The sequence below is a fragment of the Mobula hypostoma genome, chromosome 3 (assembly GCF_963921235.1).
Source record: "Mobula hypostoma chromosome 3, sMobHyp1.1, whole genome shotgun sequence".
NCBI lineage: Eukaryota > Metazoa > Chordata > Chondrichthyes > Myliobatiformes > Myliobatidae > Mobula > Mobula hypostoma.
In genome coordinates, this window is record NC_086099.1 from 231,737,945 (window position 1) to 231,765,584 (window position 27,640).

Here is a 27,640-nt window from a genome sequence, read left to right on the forward strand (position 1 = left end):
ATGGTTAGCGCATTGGCTGATTGGTAGGAGGTAGAGAGTGGGAATAAAAGGATCCTTTTCTAGCTGGCTGTCAATGACTAGAGATGTAGTACAGGGGTCAGTGCTGGGACTACTTCTTTTTATACTGTATATCAATGACTTAGGAGATGGAATAGATGGCTTTCTTGCCAAGTTTGCAGATGATATGAAGATTGGTGGAGGGGCAGGTAGTGTTGAGGAAACAGGAAGGCTTCAAAAGGACTTAGACAGAACAGATCCCTGAGGCACACCACTGGTCACTGACCTGCATGCAGAATATGACCCGTCTACAACCACTCTTTGCCTTCTGTGGGCAAGCCAATTCTGAATCCTCAAAGCAAGGTCCCTTTGGATCCCATGCCTCCTTACTTGCTCAATAAGCCTTGCATGGGGCACCTTACCAAATGCCTTGCTGAAATCCATATACACTACATTTACTGCTCTACCTTCACCAATGTGTTTAGTCACATCTTCAAAAAATTCAATCAGGCTCGTAAGGTATGACCTGCCTTTGACAAAGCCATGCTGACTATTCTTAACCATATTATGCCTCTCCAAATGTGGATTATCCTGCCTCTCAGGATCTTCTCCATCAACTTACCAACAACTGAGGTAAGACTCACTGGTCTATAGTTTCCTGGGCTACCTTTACTCCCTTTCTTGAATAAGGGAACAACATCTGCAACCCTCCAATCCTCCAGAACCTCTCCTGTCCCCATTGATGATGCAAAGATCATTGCTAGAGGCTCAGCAATCTCCTCCCTCACCTCCCACAATAGCCTGGGGTATATCTCACCCAGTCCCGGTGACATATCAAACTTGATGCTTTCCAAAAGCTCCAGCACATCTTTTTCTTAATGTCTATATGCTCAAGCTTTTCAGTCCACTGTAAGCCATCCCTACAATTGCCAAGGTCTTTTCCCGTAGTGAATACTGAAGCAAAATATTCATTAAGTACCTTCGCTATCTCCTCCGGTTCCATACAGACTTTTCCACTGTCACACTTGATTGGTCCTATTCTCCACGTCTTATCCTCTTGCTCTTCACATACTTGTAGAATGCCTTGGGTTTTCCTTAATCCTGCTCGCAAAGGCCTTCTCATGGCCCCTTCTGGCTCTCCTAATTTCATTCTTAAATTCCTTCCTGCTAGCCATATAATTTTCGAGATCTCTATCGATAATTACCTAGTTTTTTTGAACTTTTTGTAAGCTTTTCATTTCTTCTTGATTAGATTTTGAACAGCTTTTGTAAACCATGGTTCCTGTACCCTACCATCCTTTCCCTGTCTCATTGGAACATACCTATACAGAACACCACGCAAATATCCCCTGAACATTTGCCACATTTCTGCCATACATTTTCCGAGAACATTTTTTCCCAGTTTATGCTTCCATGTTCCTGCCTGATAGCTTCATACTTCCTCTTACTCCAATTAAAACCTTTCCTAACTTGTCTCTTCCTATCCATCTCCAATGCTATGGTAAAGGATCTTGAAGTGTGGAGAGACATTTACAATTTTTCAGTCTTCCGGAACAATTCCAGAATCTAGTGATTCTCAAAAGATCATTAGTAATGTCCTCCACGATCTCTTCAGCCACCTCTTTTAGAACTCTGAGGTGTACACCATCTTGTCCAGGTGATATATCTACCTTCAAACCTTTCAGTTTCCCCAGAACCTTCTCTCTAGCTATGGTAACTTCACACATTTCATGACCCGACACCTGGAACTTCCACTGTGAAGACTGATGTTAAAATACTTATTCAGATCATCCGTTATTTCCTTGTCCCCCATGGCTACCTCTCTGGCATATTTTTCTAGCAGCCCAATCTCCACTCTCGTCTCTCTTTTGCTCTTTATGTATCTGAAGAAACTTTTGTAATGCTCTGCAACGCTTACAAAACTCTTCTTCGCCCAGCTTTTGGAAAATCAGATCACTCTTCGATCCTGCTTTGCCAATGTACAGGCAGAAGCTGAGACAAGAGGCGGCCATAGTTAAAACCGTCCACTGTTGGTCTGACCAATTGGCCTCCATGCAGCAGGACTACTTCAATGATGTCGACTGGAATGTCTTCCATGATGACGATGTCTCTGAGATCACGGATGGAGTCACATGCTTCATCCATCTAAGATGTTGTCCCCCAGAAGTGAGTCAGGGTCTTCCTGAACCAGAACGCTTGGATCAATTGTTCCGTGCGAGCAGCACTTCCCGCACGACATAAAGCTTACATTGCCGGCAATCAGCAGGAGCTCAAGAAAAGTAGCTACGATCAAGGCTATCAAGGCTGTTAAACAACAATACAGGGACACGATTAAGTCAAGATTCACAACGAATAGCATACATGACTTGTGGCGACGGTTGCATACCACCGCAGACTTCAAAGCCAAACATAGTGGTGCCGCCAACATCGCGGCCTCTCTCCCAGGTGAGCTCAATCGCTTTTATGCTCGGTTCGATGTCGCTAACTCTGAGCCTTCGCGAAAAGCCACCGCTACAATCTGCAACCTGGTCATCTCTGAGGGTGAGGTATGCAGATGTTTCCAATGAGTGGACAGTCGCAAGGCTGCGGGACCAGATGACATCCCAGGGCAAGTACTCAGGATGTGCGCAGCACAACTGGCAGGTGTGTTTACAGACATTTTTAATCACTCCCTCTCCCAGCACAGAGTGCCCTCCTGCTTCAAATCATCCACCATTGTCCCTGTACCAAAAAAGACCAAAGTAACATGCCTGAATGACTGGCGTCCTGTCGCACTAATCTCAATCATAAGCAAATGTTTTGAGAGGCTGGTCAAAGGTTCCATCTGCAGCTTGCTACTCCTCATGTATGTGAAGGATGTAAGAAATAAAAGTCAATTCAATTCAATGTATCCTCTTAAATATCATTTGCTAGTTAACTTTCATATTCCATATTTACCTTCTTAATAACTTTTTTAGTTGCTTCTGGTGGTATTTAAAAGTTTCCCAATCCTCTAACTTCCCACAAGCTGTAATCTTCTTTTGACTATGATTCAGTAATGCCTACAACATCATACCTGCCAATCTGCAATTGTGCTGCAAGTTCATCTAACTTATGACATATACTGCGCACATTCAGATACAACACCTTCAGTCCTGTATTCTCCTTTTTTGATCCTGTCTGCATTTAAGCTGCAATTCATCCTGTTGACTCCAATTTTGCCCTATCAACAGCCTCTCCTCTGCTTGTAAACCAGCTACCTCATCTTCAGCACTGTTATCCATCTTTGCTACAATATCCTTGCACTGAAATTTGGGCAGCTCAGGACACCGGTTGCACCATGTTCAACCTTTTGATTTCTAACTTGGTCTGAGGTCTTACCAACCTCTGCCTCCACAACCTCTCCACTAACTTTTCTAGCACTGGTTCCCATCCCAACTCCAGTTTAAACCCCACCGTGCAGCAATAACAAATTTTCCCACTAGGATATCAGTCCCCCAATTGTCCCTTCTGTACAGGTCCCACCTTCCCTGGGAGAGAGCCCAATGATCCAAAAATCTTATGCCCTCCTTCCTACATCAACTCCTTAGCCACGTATTAAACTGTGTAATCTTCCTAGTTCTAGCCTCAGCAGTACGTGGCATGGGTAATAATCCTGAGATCACAACCCTGAAGGTCCTGCCCTTCACCCTACACCTAACTCCGTGAATTCCTTATGCAGAAGCTTGTTTTCTCGTCCTACCCATGTCATTGGTACCTATATGGACCACAATTTCTGGCTGTTCACTCTCCCACTTAAGAATGCTGAGAACTTTATCCGAGATCATTTTGAGTATTTTGCATCAGTCTTCACTGTGGAAGACATTAGCAGTATGCCTGATGATGTGGTGTGTGAAGGAAGAGAAGTGGGATAGTTATTGTTACGAGAGACAAGGTGCTCAAAAAGCTGAAAGATCTAAAGGTACATAAGTCACCCAGACCAAAGGAACTGCACCCCAGGATTCCGAAAGAGGTAGCATTAGAAACATAGAAAACCTACAGCACAATACAGGCACTTCAGCCTACAAAGCTGTGCTGAACATGTACTTACCTTAGAAATTACCTAGGGTTACCCATAGCCCTCTATTTTACTAAGCTCTTTGTACCTATCCAGGAGTCTCTTAAAAGTCCCTATCGTATCCACTTCCACCATTGTCGCCAGCAGCCCATCCCACACACTCACCACTCTCTGAGTAAAAAACATACCCTGACATCTCCTCTGTACCTACTTCCAATCACCTTAAAACTATGCCTTCTCATGCTAGCCATTTCAGCCCCGGGAAAAAGCCTCTGACTATTCACACAATCAATGCCTCTCATTATCTTCTACACCTCTATCAGGTCACCTCCAATCCTCCATCTCTCCAAGGAGAAAAAGCCAAGTTCACTCAACCTATTCTCATAAGGCATGTTCCCCAATCCAGGCAACATCCTTGTAAATCTCCTCTGCACCCTTTCTATGGTTTCCACATCCTTCGTGTAGTGAGGCGACCAGAACTGAGCACAGTACTCCAAGTGGGGTCTGACCAGAATCCTATATAGCTGCAACATTACCTCTCGGCTCCTAAGCTCAATCCCACGATTGATGAAGGCTAATGCACTGTATGCCTTCTTAACCACAGAGTCAACCTGCGTTAGAGACTGTGGTGGCATTAGAAATGATCTTTCAAAAATCATTGGACTCTGGCATGGTGCCAAAGGACTGGAAAATTGCAAATGTTACTCCACTCTTTAAGAAAGGAGGAAGGCCTTTCTTCAATGACCTGGATGAGGAAGTGGAGGGATGGGTTAGTAAGTTTGCTGATGACACAAAGGTTGGAGGTGTAGTGGATAGTGTGGAGGGCTGTCAGAGGTTACAGTGGAACATTGATAGGATGCAAAACTAGGCTGAGAAGTGGCAGATGGAGTTCAACCCAAATAAGTGTGAAGTGGTTCATTTTGGTAGGTCAAATATGATGGCAGAATATAGTATTAATGGTAAGACTCTTGGCAGTGTGGAGGATCAAAGGGATCTTGGGGTCCGAGTCCATAGGACTTTCAAAGCAGCTGCACAGGTTAACGCTGTGGTTACGAAGGCGTACAGTGTATTGGCCTTCATTAATCGTAGAACTGAATTTAGGAACCAAAACGTAATGTTGCAGCTATATAGGACCCTGATCAGACCCCACTTGGAGTACTGTACAGTTCTGGTCACCTCACTACAGGAAGGATATGGAAGCCATAGGAGGGTGCAGAGGAGATTTACAAAGATGTTGCCTGGATTGGGGAGCATGCCTTATGAGAACAGGTTGAGTGAACTCGGCCTTTTCTCCTTGGAGCGACGGAGGATGAGAGGTGACCTGATAGAGGTGTATAAGATGATGAGAGGCATTGATTGTGTGGATAGTCAGAGGCTTTTTCCCAGGGCTGAAATGGTTGCCACAAGAGGACACAGGTTTAAGGTGCTGGGAAGTAAGTAGAGAGGAGATGTCAGGGTAAGTTTTTAACTCAGAGAGTGGTGAGTGTGTGGAATGGGCTGCCAGCAGTGGTGGTGGAGGCGGATACGATAGGGTCTTTTAAGAGACTTTTAGATAGGTACATGGAGCTTAGAAAAATAGAGGGCTATGGGGAAGCCTAGTAATTTCTAAGATGGGGACATGTTCGGCACAACTTTGTGGGCCGAAGGGTCTGTAACGTGCTGCAGGTTTTGATGTTTCTATGTTTCTAAGGCAGCGGAAAGGATATTATAGACCAGTTAGCCTGGCCTCAGTGGTTGGGAAGATGTTAAAGAGTGAACTGTTCAGGTTGAGGTGATGGTGTACTTGGTGACACAGGACAAGATAGTAGAAAGTCAGCATGGTTTCCTTCAGGGAAATCCTGCCTGATGAACCTGTTGGAATTCTTTGAGGAGATTACAAGTAAGATAGATAAAGGGGATGCAGTGGATGTTGTATTTGTACTTTCAGAAGGCCCTTGACAAGCTGCCTACCAAGTTAAGAGCCCATGGTATTACAGGAAAGTTACTAACATGGTTACAGAATTGGCTGATTGGTAGGAGATAGCGAGTGGGAATAAAAGGATCCTTTTCTGGTTGGCTGCCAGTAACTAGTGGTGTTCCATAGGGATCAGTATTGGGACCACTTCTTTTTATGCTGTATATCAATGATTTAGATGATGGAATAGATGGCTTTATTGCCAAGTTTGCAGATGATACGAAGATTGCTGGAGGGGCAGGTAGGGTTGAAGAAACAGGCAGGATGCAGAAGGACTTAGACAGATTAGAAGAATGGGCAAGAAAGTGGCAAATGAAATACAATGTTGGAAAATGCATGGTCATGCACTTTGGAAGTAGAAATAAAAGTGCAGACTATTTTCTAAACGGCGAGAAAATACAGGAATCTAAGATGCAGAGGGATTTGGAAGTCCTTGTGCAGAACACCCTGAAGGTTAACTTGCAGGTTGAGTCGGTGGTGAGGAAGGCAAATGCCATGTTACATTCATTTCAAGAGGTCTAGAATACAAGAGCAAGGATGTGATACTGAGGCTTTATAAAGCACTGGTGAGGCCTCACTGTGAGCATTGTGAACAGTTTTGGGCCCCTCATCTCAGAAAAGAAGTGCTGGCATTGGGGAGGGTCCAGAGGAGGTTCACAAGGATGACTCCAGGAATGAAAGGGTTATCATACGAGGAATGTTTGATGGCTCTGGGTCTGTACTCGCTGGAATTCAGAAGGATGAGGGGGGATCTCATTGAAACCTTCTGAATGTTGAAAGGCATAGACAGAGTAGATGTGGAAAGGATATTTCCCATAGTAGGAGAGTCTAGGACAGGATGGCAAAGCCTCAGGATCGAGGGGTGCCCTTTCAAAACAGATGCGGAGAAATTTCTTTAGCCAAAGGATGGTGAATTTGTGGAACACTCATGTCCCCATCTACATTAATGGAACTGTAGTGGAGCGTGTATCAAGCTTCAAATTCCTTAGTGTCCACATTTCTGAGGATCTCACCTGGTTCCTGAACTCCTCCATCCTGATCAAAAAGGCACAACAGCGCCTTTATTTCCTGCGGAGCATCAAGAAAGCTCACCTCTTTCCCAGGGTACTGACGGACTTTTACCGCTGTACCATTGAGAGCATACTCACCAACTGCATCTCAGTGTGGTATGGCAATTGTCCCCTATCGGACTGCAAAGCACTCCAGCGTGTGGTGAAAACTGCCCAGCGGATTATTGGCACCCAATTGCCCACTATTGAGAACATCTACCATAAACGCTGCCTGGGCGGGGTGAAAAGCACTATCGAGGATGCATCTCACCCTAACCATGGACTTTTTGCTCTTCTCCCATCCGGTAGGCGCTACAGGAGCTTCTGCTCCCGCACCAGCAGGCACAGGAAGAGCTTCTTCCCTGAGGCTGTGACCCTGCTGAACCTCACATCACAGTGCTAAGCAGTATTGCACCCAAATTGTACTGTCTCAGTACTTTTATATTTGTGTGCTGTAGCACTTACTTTTTATTTGTAGTTACTTTGTAAATAACAGTATTCTTTGCATTTATGGTCAGATGCTAACTGCATTTCATTGGCTTTGTATCCGTACTCGGCACAATGACAATAAAGTTGAATCTAATCTAATCTAAAACTTGTTGCCACATGCATTTCTGGAGGCCAAGTTGTTGGGTGTGTTTAAGGCAGAGATTGATAAATTCTTGATTGGACTGGTATCAAAGGTTATGGGGAGAAGCCCGGGAACTTGGCTTGAGGAGGAGATAGAATCAGAATCAGGATCAGAATCAGAATCCTTTATTATCGCCAAGTATGTGGACACATACAGGGAATTTGATGCCGGTTTCCCTGAGCTCTCGCTGAACAGAATCAAAAAGCAAACAAAACAATAGTGCAAATAATCATGAACTATATACAATGTGTATGCACAGGTGGACTTGGTTTATAATAGACTAAAATTCAAGTGTTCATAAGACTGGTGGCATACGGAAAGAAATGGTTCTTGTACCTATTTGTCCTGGCATACAGTGATCTAAAGCGCCTACCAGAAGGAAGGAGTTGGAACAAGTGATGTCCAGGGTGTGATGGGTCTACAATGATGTTGCTTGCTCGCTTCCCGACTCCAGATGCATATAAGTCCTGGATCCAGGGCAGCTTCACACCAATAATCCTTTCCGCAGCCCTGACAGTTCTTTGGAGTCTATTCTTGTTTTGTTTGGTAGCTGATCCAAACCAGTGATGGACGAACAGAGAACAGACTGGATTATTTATAACAGACCTGAATAGAATTGAATCAGAAATTGAGGCAGGTTGTACTTCCTGAGTTGACGTAGGAAATACAACCTCTGCTCAGCCTTTTTAATAAGAGTGTCCGCGTTGGTGTCCACTTCAGGTCCTGGGAGATTATGACACCCAGAAACCTGAAGGTCTCCACAGCAGACACAATACTCTTGAGTATAGTGAGTGGGGGGAGCATTGGGGGGTACCTCCTGAAGTTCACTGTCATCTCCACAGTCTTGAGCGTATTTAGCTCCAGATTGTTGACCACACCAGAGGGCCAGCTGTTCCACCACCCGTCTGTATGCAGACTCATCACCGTCTCGGATAAGGCCTATGACAGTTGTGTCTGTCATGGTCTGGTCTGTGAAGTCCGCATTCCAGTTCACGGTCCGGTCCATTGACCCTTGCTCCAGGTTTTCCTGTCTACACTGTTTCTGTTCCTGTTGAGCCCTAACTGAGGCAGCTGATTCTCATTGGGGCTGGCTGCATAAATACCTCCAGAGACCAGGGTGTGGCTGCTGGATTGTTTTTTGTCCTTACTCCTTGTATCCCTTCCCCTGCCTTCTGTTTCCTCGCCTGAAGCCTTGCCTTGTCTTGCCGGTAACTCTCGCCTCGCCCGAAGTTCTTGTCTCGCCTTGCATTGCCTGAAGCCTTGCCTTGTCTTGCTGGTAATTCTCGCCTCATCTCGCCTGAAGTCTTGTCCTGGAGCCACCCTGTACCTAGCTCCCTTCCTGTCCCTTGCCTCCGCTGGGTAAGTCAGGCCGTCTTGCCATTACCCTGCGATTGGTTCTATCCCTTCCGGTCCCTTGCCTCCGTTGGGTAAGCCAGGCTGTATTGCCGTTATCCTGCGGTTGGTTCTGTCCCTTCCTATCCCTTGCCTCTGTCGGGTGGAGATCTGCACCCTGCCCAGGAGTACCGCGCTCTGCCCAGGAGGAGCTTCAAGACCCCAAGCCAAGCTTCAAGACCCCAAGGCCCAGGTCTCCAGCCTCGCCCCAGGTCTCCGGACTCAAGCCTTGCCTCCAGTCCTGTTCCGGGTTCCCGGTTTTTGTGTTCATGTCCTAGCCCTCACTCTGTATCCTAGTCCTGTCCCTAGTACTTCAGTGTCTGTGTCTTGCACTTGGGTCTGTTCCCAGCCACCCCCTTATGACAGTGTCGTCTGCAAACTTCAGGAGTTTAACAGATGGATCTAGGACAGTCTAGAAAAAAAGACTGAACGGCAGAGCAGACTCTATGGGTCAGATAGCCTAGTTTTGCTCCTATTTCTATGGTCTTATGGAGATATCCTGGACCCTAGCACCCAGGAGGCAACATACCATTGGGGAATCTCATTCTCACCCACAAAACAGTCTGTCCATTTTGCTAACTAATGAATCCCCTATCACCATAGCAGGCCTCTTTTCCCACCTTTCCATCTGAGTCATAGAGGCAGACTCAGGGCCAGAGACCTGACCACTATTACTTCTCTCCTGTTAGGTCATCTCCTCTACAGTATCCAAAGTCTTATACCTGTTCTTGAGGGGAATGGCTACAGGGGAACTCTGCACTGGCTCTTTAATCCCTTTCCCTTTCCTGACTGTCACCCAGCTTCCTGTGTCCTTCACCTTGGGTGTAACTATCTCTTTATATGTCCTATCTATCACCACTTCAGCCTCCTGAAAGATTCAGACTTCATCCACATCCAGTTCCAGCTCCAGCTCCAGCTCCTCAACGTTCTTTGATAGAAGCTGCAGCTGGATGCATTTCTTGCAGTTGCCGTCATTAGGGACACTAGAGGTCTCCCTGCCTTCCCACATCCTGCAAGAGAAGCATAAATACACTAGACCTGGTTTACACTAACATACCGGGTGCCTATACAGCACCCACATTGGACTCTCAGATCACTTATCTGTAATGTTAATTCCAGTGAACAAACAGGTCAAACCAGTTCTAAAGGCAGTGAAAACCTGGCCTGAGGGTGCAATTTCTGCACTGCAGGACTGCTTTGATAATACAAACAGGAGAATATTCAGAGACATCACACACAAAAATTGCTGGTGAACGCAGCAGGCCAAGCAGCATCTCTAGGAAGAGGTACAGTTGACGTTTTGGGCCGAGACCCTTCGTCATACGTCCTGCTGATAGAGGTGCTGACAGATATATTTAACATCTCTCTGGTACAATCCGTTGTCCCCTCAGTTTTCAAGGTGGCAACTATCATTCCAGTGCCAAAATAAGCCACAGTGTCCTGCTTAAATGACCATCATCCGGAGGCATTAACCTCAACCATTATGAAATGCTTTGAGCGGCTGGTCATGGAGCACTTTAAAGTCTTTCCTCTGACTACAGTGGACCCCTTCCAATTTGCTTATCACTCAAATCGATCCACTGATGATGCAATAGCCTCTGCCCTCCACTCTATCCTGTCATACCCAATTTCCCTCGGGATCAATAAAGTATATCTATCTATCTATCTAAATGGAGTCTCATATACACACAAAAAATGCTGGTGAACACAGCAGACCAGGCAGCATCTATAGGAAGAGGTACAGTCAATGTTTCGGGCCGAGACCCTTTGTCAGGATTAACAGAAAGAAGAGATAATAAGAGATTTGAAAGTGGGAGGGGGAGGGGAGATCCGAAAAGATAAGGCGAAGACAGGACGGGGAGGGATGGAGCTAAGAGCTGGAAAGTTGATTAGCAAAAGGGATTCAAGGCTGGAGAATGGAGAAGATCATGGGATGGAAAGCCTAGGGAGAAAGAAAGGGGGAGGGGAGCCCAGAGGATAGACAGCAGGCAAGGAGTTATAGTGAGAGGGACAGAGGGAGAAAAAACAGAGAGAGAAAAAGAGGGAAAAAGTAATAAATAAATAGATAGATAGATAGATAAGGGATGGGGTCCGAAGGGGAGGACGGGCATTAACGGAAGTTGGGGAAGTCAATGTTCATGCCATCAGGTTGGAGGCTACCCAGACGGAATATAAGGTGTTGTTCCTCCAACCTGAGTGTGGCTTCATCTTGGCAGGAGAGGAGGCCGTGGATAGACCGCAAAGCGGTCTCCCAGTCTGCGCCGGGTCTCGCCAATATATAAAAGGCCGCATCGGGAGCACCAGACGCAGTATATCACAAACAACAGGAATTCTGCAGATGCTGGAAATTCAAGCAACACACATAAAAGTTGCTGGTGAATGCAGCAGGCCAGGCAGCATCTCTAGGAAGAGGTGCAGTCGACGTTTCAGGCCGAGACCCTTCGTATATCATCCCAGTCGACTCACAGGTGAAGTGTCGCCTCACCTGGAAGGACTGTCTGGGGCCCTGAATGGTGGTGAGGGAGGAGGTGTAAGGGCATGTGTAGCACTTGTTCCGCTTACAAGGATAAGTGCCGGGAGGGAGATCGGTGGGAAGGGATGGGATGACGAATGGACAAGGGAGTCACGTAGGGAGCGATCCCTGCGGAAAGCAGGGGGGGGGAGGGAAAGATGTGCTTAGTGGTGGGATCCGTTGGAGGTGGCGGAAGTTACGGAGAATTATATGTCGGACCCGGAGGCTGGTGGGGTGGTAGGTGAGGACCAGGGGAACCCTATTCCTAGTGGGGTGGTAGGAGAATGGGGTGAGAGCAGATGTGCGTGAAATGGGAGAGATGCATTTGACAGTTGAGTTGATGGTGGAGGAAGGGAAGCCCCTTTCTTTAAAAAAGGACGACATCTCCTTCATCCTGGAATGAAAGGCCTCATCCTGAGAGCAGATGCGGCAGGGAAGGAGGAATTGCGAGAAGGGGATGGCATTTTTGCAAGAGAAAGGGTGGGAAGAGGAATAGTCCAGGTAGCTGTGAGAGTCCGTAGGCTTATAGTAGACATCAGTAGATAAGCTGTCTCCAGAGATAGAGACAGAAAGATCAGGAAGGGGGAGGGAGGTGTCAGAAATGGACCAGCTAAACTTGAGGGCAGGGTGAAAGTTGGAGGCAAAGTTAACGAAGTCAACGAGCTCAGCATGCGTGCAGGAAGCAGCGCCAATGCAGTCGTCAATGTAGCGAAGGAAAGTGGGGGACAGATACCAGTATAGGCTTGGAACATGGATTGTTCCACAAAGCCAACAAAAAGGCAGGCATAGCTGGGACCCATACGGGTGCCCATGGCTACACCTTTAGTTTGGAGGAAGTGGGAGGAGCCAAATGAGAAATTATTAAGAGTAAGGACTAATCCTGCTAGATGGAGGAGAGTGGTGGTAGAGGGGAACTGGTTAGGTCTGGAATCCAAAAAGAAGCGGAGAGCTTTGAGACCTTCCTGGTGGGGGATGCAGGTATATAGGGACTGGACATCCATGGTGAAAATAAAGCAGTGGGGGCCAGGGAACTTAAAATCATTGAAAAAATTCAGAGCGTGGGAAGTGTTACGAACGTAGGTGGGAAGGGATTGAACAAGGGGGGACAAAACAGTGTCGAGGTATGTAGAAATGAGTTTTGTGGGGCAGGAGCAAGCTGAGACAATGGGTCTACCTGGACAGGCAGGTTTGTGGACTGCTGTTCAGTGTTCAACACCATCATACCCCAGAAACTGGTGGGGAAACTATCCTCATTGAGGAGAAGAGGAGACGGAGGAGAGGAGAGGAAAGGTGCATGTCGGCACAAATGACCTCGGGAAGAAGATGAGAGACATTTTGCAGCATGACTTCAGAGAACTCGGAAGAAGGCTGAAAAGCAGGACCTCCAGGGTTGTTATCTCGGGTTTGCGTACAGTTCCTTGTGCTAGAGAGGACAGGAACAGGGAGATAGGGGATCTGAATGTGTGGCTGAGGAGCTGGTGCGGGAAGCAGGGATTTAGATTCCTGGACCACTGGGATCTGTTTTGAGGTAAGGATGAATTGTACAGAAGGGACAGGTTGCACCTTAACAGACGGGGGACCAGCACTCTGGAAGGCAGGTTTGCCACTGCTACACGGGTGTGTTTAAACTAAGTAGTGGGGGGGAGGGGATGAACTGGAAATATAAGAATGGAGTTAAAGGGAAAGTGAGAATAAGAAAAGTTAAACCATCATTCCTCACCAACAAGCCACCATCTTCTCGACTCCTCCAACATCGGGAACATGTTTCCTGCCTCTAGCGTGTCCAATCCCTTAATAAACTTATATGTTTCAATCAGATACCCTCTCATCCTTCTAAATTCCAGTGTATACAAGCCCAGTCGCTCCAATCTTTCAACATATGACAGTCCCGCCATCCCGGGAATTAACCTCGGGAACCTACGCTGTACTCCCTCAATAGCTAGAATGTCCTTCCTCAAATTTGGAGACCAAAACTGCACACAATACTCCAGGTGTGGTCTCACCAGAGCCCTGTACAACTGCAGAAAGACCTCTTTGCTCCTATACTCAACTCCCCTTGTTATGAAGGCCAACATGCCATTAGCTTTCTTCACTGCCTGCTGTACCTGCATGCTTACTTTCAGTGACTGATGAACAAGGACACCTAGATCTCGTTGTACTTCCCCTTTTCCTAACTTTACACTATTCAGATAGTAATCTGCCTTCCTGTGCTTCCTACCAAAGTGGATAACCTTACATTTATCCACATTAAGATGCATCTGCCATGCATCTGCCCACTCACCCAACCTGTCCAAGTCATCCTGCATTCTCATAACATCCTCCTCACATTTCACACTGCCACCCAGCTTTGTGTCATCTGAAAATTTGCTAATGTTACTTTTAATCCCTTCATCTAAATCATTAATGTATATTGTAAATAGCTGTGGTCCCAGCACCGAGCCTTGCGGTACCCCACTAGTCATTGCCTGCCATTCTGAAAAGGACCCATTAATCCCTACTCTTTGTTTCCTGTCTGCCAACCAATTTTCAATCCATGTCAGTACCCTACCCCCAATACCATTTGCTCTAATTTTGCACACTAACCTCCTATGTGGGACCTTATCAAAGGCTTTCTGAAAGTCCAGGTACACTATATCCACTGGCTTTCCCATGTCCATTTCATAGTTACATTCTCAAAAAATTCCAGAAGATTAGTCAAGCATGATTTCCCCTTCATAAATCCATGTTGACTCGGACCTATCCAAATATGCCACTATTTCATTTTTTATAATTGATTCCAGCATCTTCCCCACCACTGATGTCAGACTAACTGGTCTATAATTGCCTGTTTTCTCTCTCCCTCCTTTCTTAAAAAGTGGGATAACATTAGCTACCCTCCAATCCGCAGGAACTGATCCTGAATCTATAGAACATTGGAAAATGATTACCAATGCGTCCACGATTTCTAAAGCCACCTCCTTAAGTATCCTGGGATGCAGATCATCAGGGTCTTGGGGATTTATCAGCCTTCAGACCCAACAGTTTACCCAACACCATTTTCTGCCTGATGTGAATTTCCTTCAGTTCCTCTGTTACCCTAGGTCCTCCGTCCACTATTACATCTGGGAGATTGTTTGTGTCTTCCCTAGTGAAGACAGATCCAAAGTACCTGTTCAGCTCGTCTGCCATTTCCTTGTTTCCCATAATAATTTCACCCGTTTCTGTCTTCAAGGGCCCAACTTTGGTCTTAACTAATTTTTTCCTCTTCACATACCTAAAGAAGCTTTTACTATCCTCCTTTATATTCTTCGCCAGCTTACCTTTGTACCTCATCTTTTCCCCCGTATTGCCTTTTTAGTTATCTTCTGTTGCTCCTTAAAAGTCTCCCAATCCTCTGGCTTCCCACTCATCCTTGCTATGTTATACTTCCTCTCCTTTATTTTTATACTGTCCTTGACTTCCCTTGACATCCATGGTCGCCCCTTACTCCCCTTAGAATCTTTCTTCCTCTTTGGATTGAACTGATCCTGCACCTTCTGTATTATTCCCAGAAATACCTGCCATTGTTGTTCCACTGTCATCCCTGCTAGGGTATCTTTCCAGTCAACTTTGGCTAACTCCTCCCTCATGGGTCTATAGTCCCCTTTGTTCAACTGTAATACTGACACTTCCGATCTTCCCTTCTCCCTCTCAAATTGTAGATTAAAACTTATCATATTATGGTCACTACCTCCTAATGGCTCCTTTACCTCAAGTTCCCTTATCAAATCTGGCTCATTACACAACACTAAATCCAGAATTGCCTTCTCCCTGGTAGGCTCTAATAGAAGCTACTCTAAGAATCCATCTCGGAGGCACTCCACAAACTCTCTTTCTTGGGGTCCAGTACCAACTTGATTTTCCCAGTCTACCTGCATGTTGAAATCCCCCATAACAACCGCAGAATTACCTTTGCCACATGCCAATTTTAACTCTTGATTTAACTTGCACCCTATATCCAGGCTACTGTTTGGGGGCCTGTAGATAACTCCCATCAGGGTCTTTTTGCCCTTACAGTTTCTTAGTTCTATCCATACTGACTCTACATCTCCTGATTCTATGTCCCCCCTCGCAAGTGACTGAATTTCATGGACAATAAAGAGTAGACAATTTAGAACCGAGTTGAGGAAAAACTTTTTCACACAGAGGGTTGTGGTTCTGTGGAATGCTCTGCCTCAGAAGGCAGTGGAGGTCAATTCTCTGGATTCTTTCAAGAACGAGTTAGATAGAGCTCTTAAAGATAGCGGAGTAGAGGGGTATGGGGATAAGGAAGGATCAGGGTACTGCTTGTGAATGATCAGCCATGATCACAGTGAATGGTGGTGCTGGCTCGAAGGGCTGAATGGCCTACTCCTGCACCTATTGTCTATGGTCCCTTAACACTGAGCATTGGCATTCCCCAAGGATCCAGCTCAAACTGTGTCATCAAGTTTGTGGATAACACAACAATGGTTGGCCTCATCAATAACGATGATGAGACGGAGTATAGAGAGGATGTGAACCAGCTGGTAGATTAGTGTAAGAAGAACACCTACGCCTGAATGTGAGAAGACAAAGGAATTCATTGTGGACTTCAGGAAGTTGCAGACAAACCATCCCCCTCTGTTAATACATGGCTCCTCTGTAGAAAATGTTAAGAGCACCAAGTTCCTGGGAGTGTTAAGTACACCAATTTCCTGGGAGTTCACATCACAGGTGATCTCACCTGGTTCCTTATTATCATCCCTCTGAAGGAGGCAGCAGAGTAGCACCTCCACTTCCTAAGAAGATTGAGGCAAGCAAGGCTCCCACTAACCACCCCCCTCCACCTTAACAGTAGCACCAGTGAGAGCATCCTGACAAGTTGCATCTCCATCTGGTATGGTGAACAGCTGAGAGGATCACAGGGGTCTCCCGACCATCCATCGGGGACATTTACCAGGAGCGCTGCATATCAGGATCCCACCCATCCAGCAGTGCGCGCGGCCACTTCGGTGATGATGTCTGTAATCTGTCAAGTAAGGAACCATGCACAATCCTGATTTGACGGAGACAGACGTGAGAGCACAGCGGAACATCTGGAAAACTTCTGAAATGCCCGCTTCGCTGCCGCTGCTACTGTGTGGTAACCGGAATCTCCGGAGCTGAAGGCCCCGAAATCCATGGCTTTGCGTGTTTCAGCGGCTGGGGAGAAGTCGAAGGCGCTCAGGAGGCTGTATCGGAGAGGCTGCTCAAAAGCTTGGAGTTTTCAGACGGATGGACTCAGGGTCAGCTGCTTCCAAGGTATCAGCAAGTTGATGGTGCCTGGAGGTTTATGGCAGGGAGTTTCTTCCTATTGCCGTCTGCTATCGGGGACTCGGGAGTCGATCGACTCGGGACTTTGAGACTTTTTTTTTACTGTGCTCATGGTCTGTTCTTTATCAAATTATGGTATTGCTTTGCACTGCTGTAACTATGTTGTAATTATGTGGTTCTGTCAGTGTTAGTCCTTGGTCTGTCCTGTTTTTTGTGATATCACTCCAGAGAAACATTGTATCATTTCTTAATGCATGTATGCATTTCTAAATGACAATAAAAGAGGACTGAGTGTTCCCATAATCTAATCCATCCAGCATTCTCTTTTACGTTCTACCATCTGGCAGGAGACTACACTGCATAAAAACAAGAACAGGAATTCTGCAGATGCTGGAAATTCAAGCAACACACATAAAAGTTGCTGGTGAACGCAGCAGGCCAGGCAGCATCTCTAGGAAGAGGTGCAGTCGACGTTTCAGGCCGAGACCCTTCGTCAGGAGTTAGTCCTGACGAAGGGTCTCGGCCTGAAACGTCGACTGCACCTCTTCCTAGAGATGCTGCCTGGCCTGCTGCGTTCACCAGCAACTTTTATGTGTGTTGCATAAAAACAAGAATGGTTTGGATGGGAAATAGTTTCTTCCTGCAGGCACAATCAGGCTTCTGAACTCTCGGCTGATTCATATTAGAAGTACCACTGGTTAATCTGTTCCTTACCTTACAATATTTAAATGAACACAGTTTTGTTTATTACTCATGTGTGATTCATCTGTAGATTTTATCCTTACCATAAGTTATCGGTGTTATGTGTATTCTGTACTTTACACCTTGGTTCAAGAAACACTATCTCATTTCTATATACTTTATATACATGTATGTCGTTAAATGGCAATAAACTTCACTTGACACTTGATTTCACTATCCTGCCTGGCACTCTACTGTTGTAGCTGAACAGATATAAATAAGAGAATGAAAAAACTTCAGGTTTTCTTTCCTTTGCTTTTTCTGAGTGAAGCCTCTTCAAGCTAAACGTTAATATCACCACTCCGACTCTGTCCACTCGGACGATGGCCGCTGGGCTTGCACCTGCCTTCCTTTAGCTTGCTCTCACTAATCGATCCCAGGTACCGAATGGTCGCTGGCCAAATCTCTCTCACGCTGCCGCGACCCGCTCCTGCCTTTTTTCCTCGGGCAGTGGACCTGATTGAAGTCCACTCCTCTCCAAACTTCCGCAATCCCGTGTGGCCGCTGGTCAAAGTTCGATTACGCTACCGCGAAATGGGCCAAATTAGACGGGCGTTTTAGTCGGCATGGACCCGTTTGTACGCTGCGTAGCGACCCCTGCCCTCGCCCCGGGCCCCGGACCCCGGACCCCGGACCCCATCCGCAATGATCACCGCCACAAGCCGCACTCACCCCCTTCCCCAGACGCCGCTTCAGCTGATATTTGCGGCTGATCTTCTCGTCCACCTCAGCCGCGCTCATCGCATCCGTTCAAACGCTGGGCCTGGTTACCGAGGCAACGGCGGGGGCGGGGCGGCGCCTGCGCAGCCGGACCGACGGACGCCACTTCACGTGATGGCGGGAAGGTCGAAGCGTGCGGCAGGGCAGGCAGATCGTCGGGTGGTCGATATGGCGGAACCCGGCGGCCGGGTCCGACCTGGTAGCTTGTCCCCGGTGCCGTGGGCGTCAGGTGTACGGGGTGGGGGACCCAGCGCCCCGGGCAACTGGTGATGTGGGCGGGTTCCGAGGAACAGAACAAACCTCTGACAGGTAGTGGCCGGTGCACAAACGGTCAGCTCCGTGGCTGGTCCCCAGTCTCGGCCCCACAGTCACCACAGCAGAGGGCTAATTTATGCCTAACACCCGGCATTTCAGTGCTTGTACTCGCTGGAGTTTCATAGAATGACCTGGATGAGGAGGTGGAGGGATAGGTTAGTAAATTTGCTGTTGACACAAAGGTTGTTGTGTTGTGGATAGTGTGGAGGGTTGTCAGAGGTTACAGCGGGACATTGATAGATGCAAAACTTCTCAAGTGACAGATGGAGTTCAACCCAGATAAGTGCGAGGTGGTTGTTAAATATGTGGAGGGTCAAATATGATGGCAGAATATAGTATTAATGATAAGACTCTTGGCAGTGTGGAGGATCAGAGGGATCTTGGGGTCAGAGTCCATAGGATACTCGAAGCTGCTGCGCAGGTTGACTGGTTAAGAAGGCATACGGTGTATTGGCCTTCATCAACCGTGGGATTGAGTTTAAGAGCCGAGAGGTAATGTTGCAGCTACATAGGACCCTGGTCAGACCCCACTTGGAGTACTGTGCTCAGTTCTGGTCACCTCACTACAGGAAGGATGTGAAAGCCATAAAAAGGGTGCAGAGGAGATTTACAAGGATGTTGCCTGGATTGGGGAGCATGCCTTATGAGAATGGGTTGAGTGAACTCGGCCTTTTCTCCTTGGAGTGACAGAGGGTGAGAGGTGACCTGATAGAGGTATATAAGATGATGAGAAGCACTGATCATGTGGATAGTCAGAGGCTTTTTCCCAGGGCTGAAATAGCTAGCATGAGAGGGCAGTTTTATGGTGCTTGGAAGTAAGTGTAGAGGAGATGCCGGGGTAAGTTTTTATACGCAGACTTGTGAGTGCGTGGAATAGGCTGCCGCTGACAGTGGTGGAGGGGGATACAATAGGGTCTTTTAAGAGACTCCTGGACAGGTACATGGAGCTTAGAAAAATAGAGGGCTATGTGTAATCCTAGGTTAATTTCTGAAGTAAGTACATGTTCAGCACCGCATTGTGGGCCAAAGGGCCTGTATTGTGCTGTAGGTTTTTCTAAGTTTCTAGTGAGGGGAATCACTGAAACCCATTTATACCCTGTGTAGTACTGGTCCTATCTCTTGTGACTGGGCACCACCCTCAGAAGAATCAAATTACATAGTACTACACTAGGTGCTGGTCAGTCATCAGGAGCTTTAGATATCGGAAGGAGGCAGTGAATAGAAAACACACATCACATCAGGAGGTAAGTTTTTATTTTAAAAATAGCAAGATATACAAAATATTTACATGTGTAAGGACAATTCAAAATTCCAACATCCTGTTTTGGTTCCAAATCTCATATCAACAAAAAACAAATTTCTATTTAGTTAAAATCAGCAATATTCATTAGAATAACTTTTATTGCTCCAATTCCTCTAATTATATCTAATGTTACTCCCTATTAGAAAGATTACAGACTAAACTTTGCTTTCAATTTATCCTTATTAATTGGAAAACTAATTGAATTCCTATTTTTAAGTATTATGGTTAATTTCAATTCCAGTCAGTATGTCTACAAATTCAGTTTCAAAGTTTATATTATAGCTTAACTCTTTTCAAGACAATTCTCCAACATCGCAACTTTTAAAGTAAATCTTAGTCAGTAATTTATCAAAGCCTTTGCAAAAATAATCAGTTCTTGCAGAAAATCAAATTCAGATCCTTTGAATGAAAATAATCTTATACATTCTACCGTCGTTATTAAACATTTCGTTCCCAAGCTGGTTCTTTGATCTTGGGTGGCTCGCAATCTTGTTTGTTTCGTTGAATGAAATAGTTGATCATCCGCAGAAAGTTGATTCACAAACTTATACAAAAACAAAATCCCTTGGTGTGATTTAACAGAACTAATTCCGGTTACCTGGTAGAGATCATGGATATTCGTCTCTGCCGATATTGTCTCATTACAGCTGCTGCTTGTTATTGTCGGAGCTTCAATGGATCTTTTATTGCTATCGTCTCTCCTCCAGGGGTTTCACCCTGAGGTTTTCAAGTAGGGTAGAGATACCCACTACTAATTCCACTTCTAATGGTTTATATCTTTTGTTTCTAAGTTTGCTGCATTTCTCTTTCTTTCCCGCACCTGCGTCAACCACACCTTGTTCTTACATAGTTTCCCCAAATTCTTTTTGTTAAATTCAGTAAACTTCATTTTCACCCCTCCACAGGTAGAGCTTTCTAACATTACGTCTTTGGGTTTAATTAACCTGATTTACACACTGGATATTGAGAGTCTAAAGAATGGATGCAGAGAGAATGGTGGAGTACAGGACCAAAGAGCACAGCCTCAGACTGGAGGGAAATCCATTTAGAAGAGACGAGAATTAATTTCTTTAGCCAAAGGATGGTGAATCCGTGGAATGCATTGCCACAGGCAGCTGTGGAGATTAAATCACTGGGTATATTTAAAGGGAAGGCTGTTAGGTTCTTGATTAGTCAGGATATCAAAGGTTATTGGGAGAAGGGAGGAGAATGGAGTTGAAAGGGATAATAAATCAGCCATGATAGAATGGCAGAGCAGACTCAATGGGCCAAATGGCTAAATTCTGCTCCCATGTCTTATGGTAACAGGCAGTCAGCCTGAGTTATGGTCGTTGGATGAGTCAACTGTAGCACAACACCAGGATCATTGTTTTTCTTAAACCGGTTTATTTAAAGAAAATGGTGTCTCAAACAAAAACTCGAGAAAGGAGGATCCAATGAACCCGGGGACAGACCAGACATACACAGTGACAGTAGGAAGTACAGAGAAAGCAGAAGGAACCTATTTCAGTGAACCAATACCAGTCCCCATTGGTGGGCACAAAAATCTCTGCATAACCAGATGCTTCAGGACGCGTGGAGGAACCTGTTGAACGAGTTGTAGGCAGATTCGAGATCAAACAGCATCTGACGAACCTGCACGTCATCCAATTCATCAGAAGCCAACATGGCACTGAGCTTCTGAAGCCTGGAACAGAGAGGGTGCAGATTACAGTCTGCTCCACAGATCACTGACTGACTGCAGGTGCCCAGAGTATCCAGAGCGAGATTATGGATTCCACTATCCCCACAGCCTGTAATCATTCCCCAAACTAATCACAGTGACCCACTCTCTCCACAAAACCCTGGACAAGTCCAACACTAATGTCACTGCCCTGTGCTCCCCCACAGCCCTGTATCAGACCCACAATAATCCCACTGCCCCACTCTCTCCCCACAGCCCTTCATCAGTCCCCACACTAATCCCACTGTCCCACTCTCTCCCCACAGTCCGGTATCAGTCCCCACACTAATCCCACTGTCCCACTCTCTCCCCACAGTCCGGTATCAGTCCCCACACTAATCCCACTGTCCCACTCTCTCCCCACAGTCCGGTATCAGTCCCCACACTAATCCCACTGTCCCACTCTCTCCCCACAGTCCTGTATCAATCCCCACACTAATCCCACTGTCCTACTCTCTCCCCACAGTCCGGTATCAGTCCCCACACTAATCCCACTGTCCCACTCTCTCCCCACAGTCCTGTATCAATCCCTACACTAATCCCACTGTCCCACTCTCTCCCCACAGTCCGGTATCAGTCCCCACACTAATCCCACTGTCCCACTCTCTCCCCACAGTCCTGTATCAATCCCCACACTAATCCCACTGTCCCACTCTCTCCTCACAGTCCTGTGTCAGACCCCACACTAATCCCACCGCCCCACTCTCCCCAGTCCTGTATCAGTCCCCACACTAATCCCACTGTCCCACTCTCTCCCGACAGTCCTGTATCAGTCCCCACACTAATCCCACTGTCCCACTCTCTCCTCACAGTCCTGTGTCAGACCCCACACTAATCCCACCGCCCCACTCTCTCCCCACAGCCCTGTGTCAGTCCCCACACTAATCCCACTGTCCCACTCTCTCCCCACAGTCCTGTATTAGTCCCCACACTACTCCCACTGTCTCACTCTCCCCACAGTCCTGGATCAGTCCCAACACTAATCCCACTGTCCCACTCTCTCCCCACAGTCCTGTATGTCCCCACACTAATCCCACTGACCCACTCTCTCCCCACAGCCCTATGTCAGTCCCCACACTAATCCCACTGCCCCACTCTCTCCTCACAGTCCTGTATCAGTCCCCACACTAATCCCACTGTCCCACTCTCTCCTCACAGTCCTGTGTCAGACCCCACACTAATCCCACTGTCCCACTCTCTCCCCACAGTCCTGTATCAGTCACACACTGATCCCACCACCCCACTCTCTCCCCCTACCTTTTCACTCTGACCACACTGCACAACCACTCACCACTGGTCAACTTTCTCCTTTCCTTCAAAATCTGGTGGCAGGTTACTCATCCGATTCATGGTCTCCATCAGCTCTCGCAGGTCAGGTTGGATCTAAGGAAACAATTATTAAGACGTGGAACGTGATGCTGTATTGAGCTCACAGAGGTTCTGAAAACCTCAGGTCATGTTCCAGATTCCAGCTACCTCTGGGGAAAAAGCATTGGAGTTTACTAGGAGGGTGGATGAGGGTAGGGCGGTGGATGTTGTCTATATGGACAACACACTAAGGCCTTTGACAAGGTCCCTTATGGCAGGCTGCTTGGGAAGGTTAGATTGCATGAGGTTAAGGGGAGATAGTGGAATATTCCAATCCAGGCAATATCTTGGTGAATTATTTCTGCATCCTCTCAAACACATCCACATTCTTCCTAAAGTGTAGTGATGGGAAATGAACACCATACTAGGACTGCAGCTTGAACATTGTTTTATAAAGTTGTAACATGACATCCCTGCCCTGGTTAATGAAGAAAAGTATGATCTTCTCTTAAAGTATCCTGTACACCTTCAATGCTCCATCCACCTGTACTGCCACTGCCAGGGTCCTTTGGACCTACATCCTTACTGAACTATAAGGTAGTTACAGAATTGCACAAAACCTGGAACACCCCAGTCCTGTGTATTGCCATCGCAGTGTAACACAGCATCACAATACTTAGACTCAGCTGATGAAGGCAAGCATGTCATATCCCTTGCATCTCCTTTGAACTTACCCCCCTTACCCTAAATGCATACCCTTTGGTATTAGACACTTCCACCCTGGGAAGGCCAAGCTTTTATGTATATTTGAGGCAGAGGTTGATAGATTCCTAATAGGTCAGGGCATGAAGGGATATGGGGAGAAGGCAGGAGATTAGGGCTGAGGGCTATAGTCTGGAATGAAAAGTCTCATTCGCGCACGTCTAGCCTCACCCCATCCTCTCGCTACCGCACCAGGGATAGGGTTCCTCTTGTCCTCAGCTACCACCACACAAGCTTCCGCATCCAGCACATAAATTCTCTGTTACTTCCGCCATCTCCAACGGGATCCCACCGCCAAGCACATCTTTCACTCCCCCCCACTTACTGCTTTCAAAACATGACTCCCTTGTCCATTCGTCCCTCCCCTCTGATCTTCCTCCTGGCACTTATCCTTGCAAGTGGAACAAGAGCTACACCTGCCCTCACCTCCTTCATTATCATTCAGTCCTTCCAGGTGAGGCAACGCTTCACCTGTGAGTCTGCTGGACTCATCTATATCCGGTGCTCCCGGTGTGGCCTTATGTATATCAGTGAGACCTGACGTAGATTGGGAGACCGTTTCGCCAGACACCTACACTCCATCCGCCACAAAAAGTGGGCTCCCAGTGGCCACCTGTTTTTCATTCTATTTCCCATTCCCATTCCAGCATGTCAGTTCATGGCCTCCGAAACTGCCGTGATGAGGCCACACTCAGGTTGGAGGAACAACACATTATATTCCGTCTGGATAGCCTCCAATCTGACATCATGAACATCATTTTCTCAAACTTCCAGTCATGCCCTCCCGTCCCCCGCCCTCTCTTTCACCATTCCCCATCCCCATATCCCACTCTCACTTTATCTCCTTCCCTGCCCATCACCTCCCTCTGGTGCTCCTCACCTTCCCTTTCTTCCATGGCCTTCTGTCCTCTCCTATTGGATTGTCCCTTCTCCAGCCCAATCAAATTCCCAGCTCTTTATTTCACCTTGTATTTCTTCCTCCCCTCTCCCCATCTTCCTACTCTGATTTCTCATCGTTCTTCTTCAGTACTGATGAAGCGACTCGGCCCTTAACATTGACTGTTTATTCTTTCTCATAGATGCTGCCTGGCCTGTTGAGTTCCTCCAGCATTTTGTGTGTGCTGCTTGGATTTCCGGCATCTACAGATTTTCTTTTGTTGGTGATAAGACATGGTATAGCTGGAGGATATCTGTCAAGAAGAGCTGAGTTACATGAGAGCGACCATGGTGTTGCCTGAGAACACAAGCGGCAGCTGCAAAAGGACAGACTGAACAACTGAAAGACCTAACTGCCAATCACAGCCACAGCTTACTCTTGCCCACACCACACCAGAATATGTGGACCCTGGATAAATCTCTACAGCCAGAGGACCCTCCAATAGACAACCCAGTTCCCAAACTGGGGTCCACGGAGCTCTTGCTTAATGGTATTGGTCCATGGCACACAAAAAGGTTGGGGGCCCCCTGCTTGAACCCTTTCTTATCCATGTTTAGTCATAGTCATGTAACGCTAGAGCATAGAAACGTGCCTCTCAGCCCATCTAGTCTATACAAACTGTTAATCTGCCTCATCCCATTGACCTGTACCCGAAATGCAGCCCTCCATACCCCTCACATCCATTTAGCTATTCAAATTTCTCTGAAATTGAACCCACATCGACTACTTGCACTGGCTTTCCAGGCTTATACTCAGAGCCTTTCTTAGCATAACAATATTAGCTATACTCTAATCCTCTGGTACCTCACCTGTCCAAGTGATTTTACTATAGGCAGGATGTGGTTAGGTTGGAAAGGGTACAGAAAAGATCCACAGAGACGGTGTCCAGAGAACAGGGCTTGAGTTACGAGGAGAGTTTCCATGGGCAACGCCAACACTGATCACTGATGTGCAGATAGAATAACACCCCTACCACATCACCATCTACTGAAACTAATTTAGTCCTTAGTTCAGGGCCCAGGGCACATTTAAAGCTGTACGAAAACAAACAGGAAGTGTGGATTTGTTCTGTGATGATCCAGAAATCAGTACCTTTTACATGCTGGAAACATTAACCTGGGGTTTCACTACAGCCTCCAGGAGCTACGTATGGCAGGCACTGGCCACACGCTGCAATGATTCACCTACTCACCTCATCCATGGCTCTGATCTCCAGACGCAGCTTGTCCATCACCGTGATGAAGAGCTGTGGAGAGACACAAATGGTCAAGGAGTAAAAACCATGGTAACGGAGCACTGTGGGAGAGGTCACGGGGTCAAATGGTCACAGCATAGACACTAGACCTACTGCCCAACTCATGTGACTGATTCCCATCTATCCTCATTCCGTTTGCCCTGTATCCCTCTAAAGCTTACCTATCTATATACCTGCCCAAGTACTTTTTCAGTATTACCCGCCTCAATCATTTCCTCTGGCAGCTCATTCCATATATTGACCATCCTCAGTGTTACCCCTCAGAGTCCTATTAAATCTCTCCCTCTCAACTTCAACCTGTGCCCTCTAGTTCTTGATCAACCCTGGGGAAAACAACTGAGTGCATTCACCCAATTTCTATCCCTCATGATTTTACACACCTCTATTAGATCACCCGTCACTCTCCTACGCTTAAATGTGAAAGTCCCAACCTGCTTGACCTCTCTCCATAACTCAGTCCCGAGTGAGTCCTGACAAAGTCCTAGTATATTTTTTCTGTGCTCTGTCCAGCTTCATGGCACCGTTCCTAAGGCTGAACAAATGCAGCCTCACCAACGTAACATCCCAGTGCCCAGACTGATGAAGGCCAGTGTGCCAAAATTCTTCTTCATCACAACTTTCAGTGTACTCCTAGATCCCTGTTCTACATTTCCCAGGACTCAGCCATTCACTGTGAAAGCTCTTTCATCATTTCTCTTTGCATGGCCATGAGTGGAACCACAAGAATTGGGAGAAATTCTTAAAGAAATTTCTTTCTATTGTGGAGTAAATGACAGAAGTTAAGGCTATTTCCTGGATGACTATTTTCTGAAGATGCTGCAGTCGATTGTTAAGGATGAGATCTCATGGTACTTGGAGGCACATGATAAAATAGGCCATAGTCAGCATGGTTTCCTTGAGAGAAAATCTTGCCTGACAAATCTCTTTCAGGAATTAACAAGCAGGATAAACAAGGAATTGTGGATATTGTGTACTTGGATTTTCAGAAGGCCTTTGACAAGGTCATAGAGTCATAGCAAAGTACAGTACCAAAACAGGTCCTTTGGCTCATCTAGTCCATGTTGAACCATTTAAACTGCCTACTTCCATCGACCTGAAGCTGGACCATAGCCCTGCATACCCTGACCATCCATGTACCTAATCAAACATCGCTAGAACATTGAAATCAAAATCACATCCACCCCTTACACTGGCATCTCATTCCACCCTCTGAGTGGAAAAGATTTCCCTTTGTGTTCCCCTTAAACATTTCACCTTTCAGCCTTAACTCGCGACCTCCAGTTGTAGTCTCGCCCACCTCAATGGAAAAAGCCTGCTTGCACTTACCCCATCTGTATCCCACATAATTTTATATACCCCTGACAAATCTCCCCTCAATCTTCTATGTTCTAGGGAATTAGGTTCTAACCCATTCAAACTTCCCAAGGGCAACATGGTAGTCTAGTGCCTAACACAATGCTTTACAGTACTGGTGACCAGGCTCATTTCCCAACAGTTGTCTGGGAGAAGTTTATACACTCTCCCAGACACCGCGTGAGTTTCCTCTGGGTGCTTCGGTTTCCTCCCACAGTCCAAACACAAACAGATCAGTAGGTTAGCAGGACCTCGAGGGTGGTAATCTCAGCATTGCTGCCTGTGCTACGTGCCAGTGAGGGTAGGAATAGAATGCTCTGGAGGATGAACAAGTGGCTGAGGAACTGGTGTAGGGGGCAG

The 27,640-nt window shown here is 46.6% G+C and overlaps 2 protein-coding genes across 6 annotated transcripts in view; both read right to left on the reverse strand.

Annotated features, from left to right (window-relative positions):
• The window catches only part of mapk15 (mitogen-activated protein kinase 15), a 214,853-nt gene extending 196,486 nt beyond the window's left edge, over nt 1-18,367 (reverse strand). For all 5 annotated transcript variants that reach the window (XR_010017473.1, XM_063044741.1, XM_063044742.1 and 2 more), the window contains exon 1: nt 18,277-18,367. Coding sequence is in view for 4 of the 5 variants with exons in the window: in XM_063044741.1 (XP_062900811.1) it covers nt 18,277-18,345 (69 nt within the window). In the remaining variant the exon portion in view is untranslated. The remainder of the gene's footprint in view (nt 1-18,276) is intronic.
• A 1,486-nt stretch (nt 18,368-19,853) lies between these two features.
• Nucleotides 19,854-27,640, reverse strand: part of vps28 (VPS28 subunit of ESCRT-I) — a 49,464-nt gene continuing 41,677 nt past the window's right edge. Inside the window, exons 8-10 of the mRNA XM_063042446.1 lie at nt 25,865-25,918; nt 22,957-23,048; nt 19,854-21,629 (exon numbers count right to left, since the gene is read on the reverse strand). Of these exons, the coding sequence (XP_062898516.1) occupies nt 21,509-21,629; nt 22,957-23,048; nt 25,865-25,918 (267 nt within the window). The 3' untranslated portion in view covers nt 19,854-21,508. The remainder of the gene's footprint in view (nt 21,630-22,956; nt 23,049-25,864; nt 25,919-27,640) is intronic.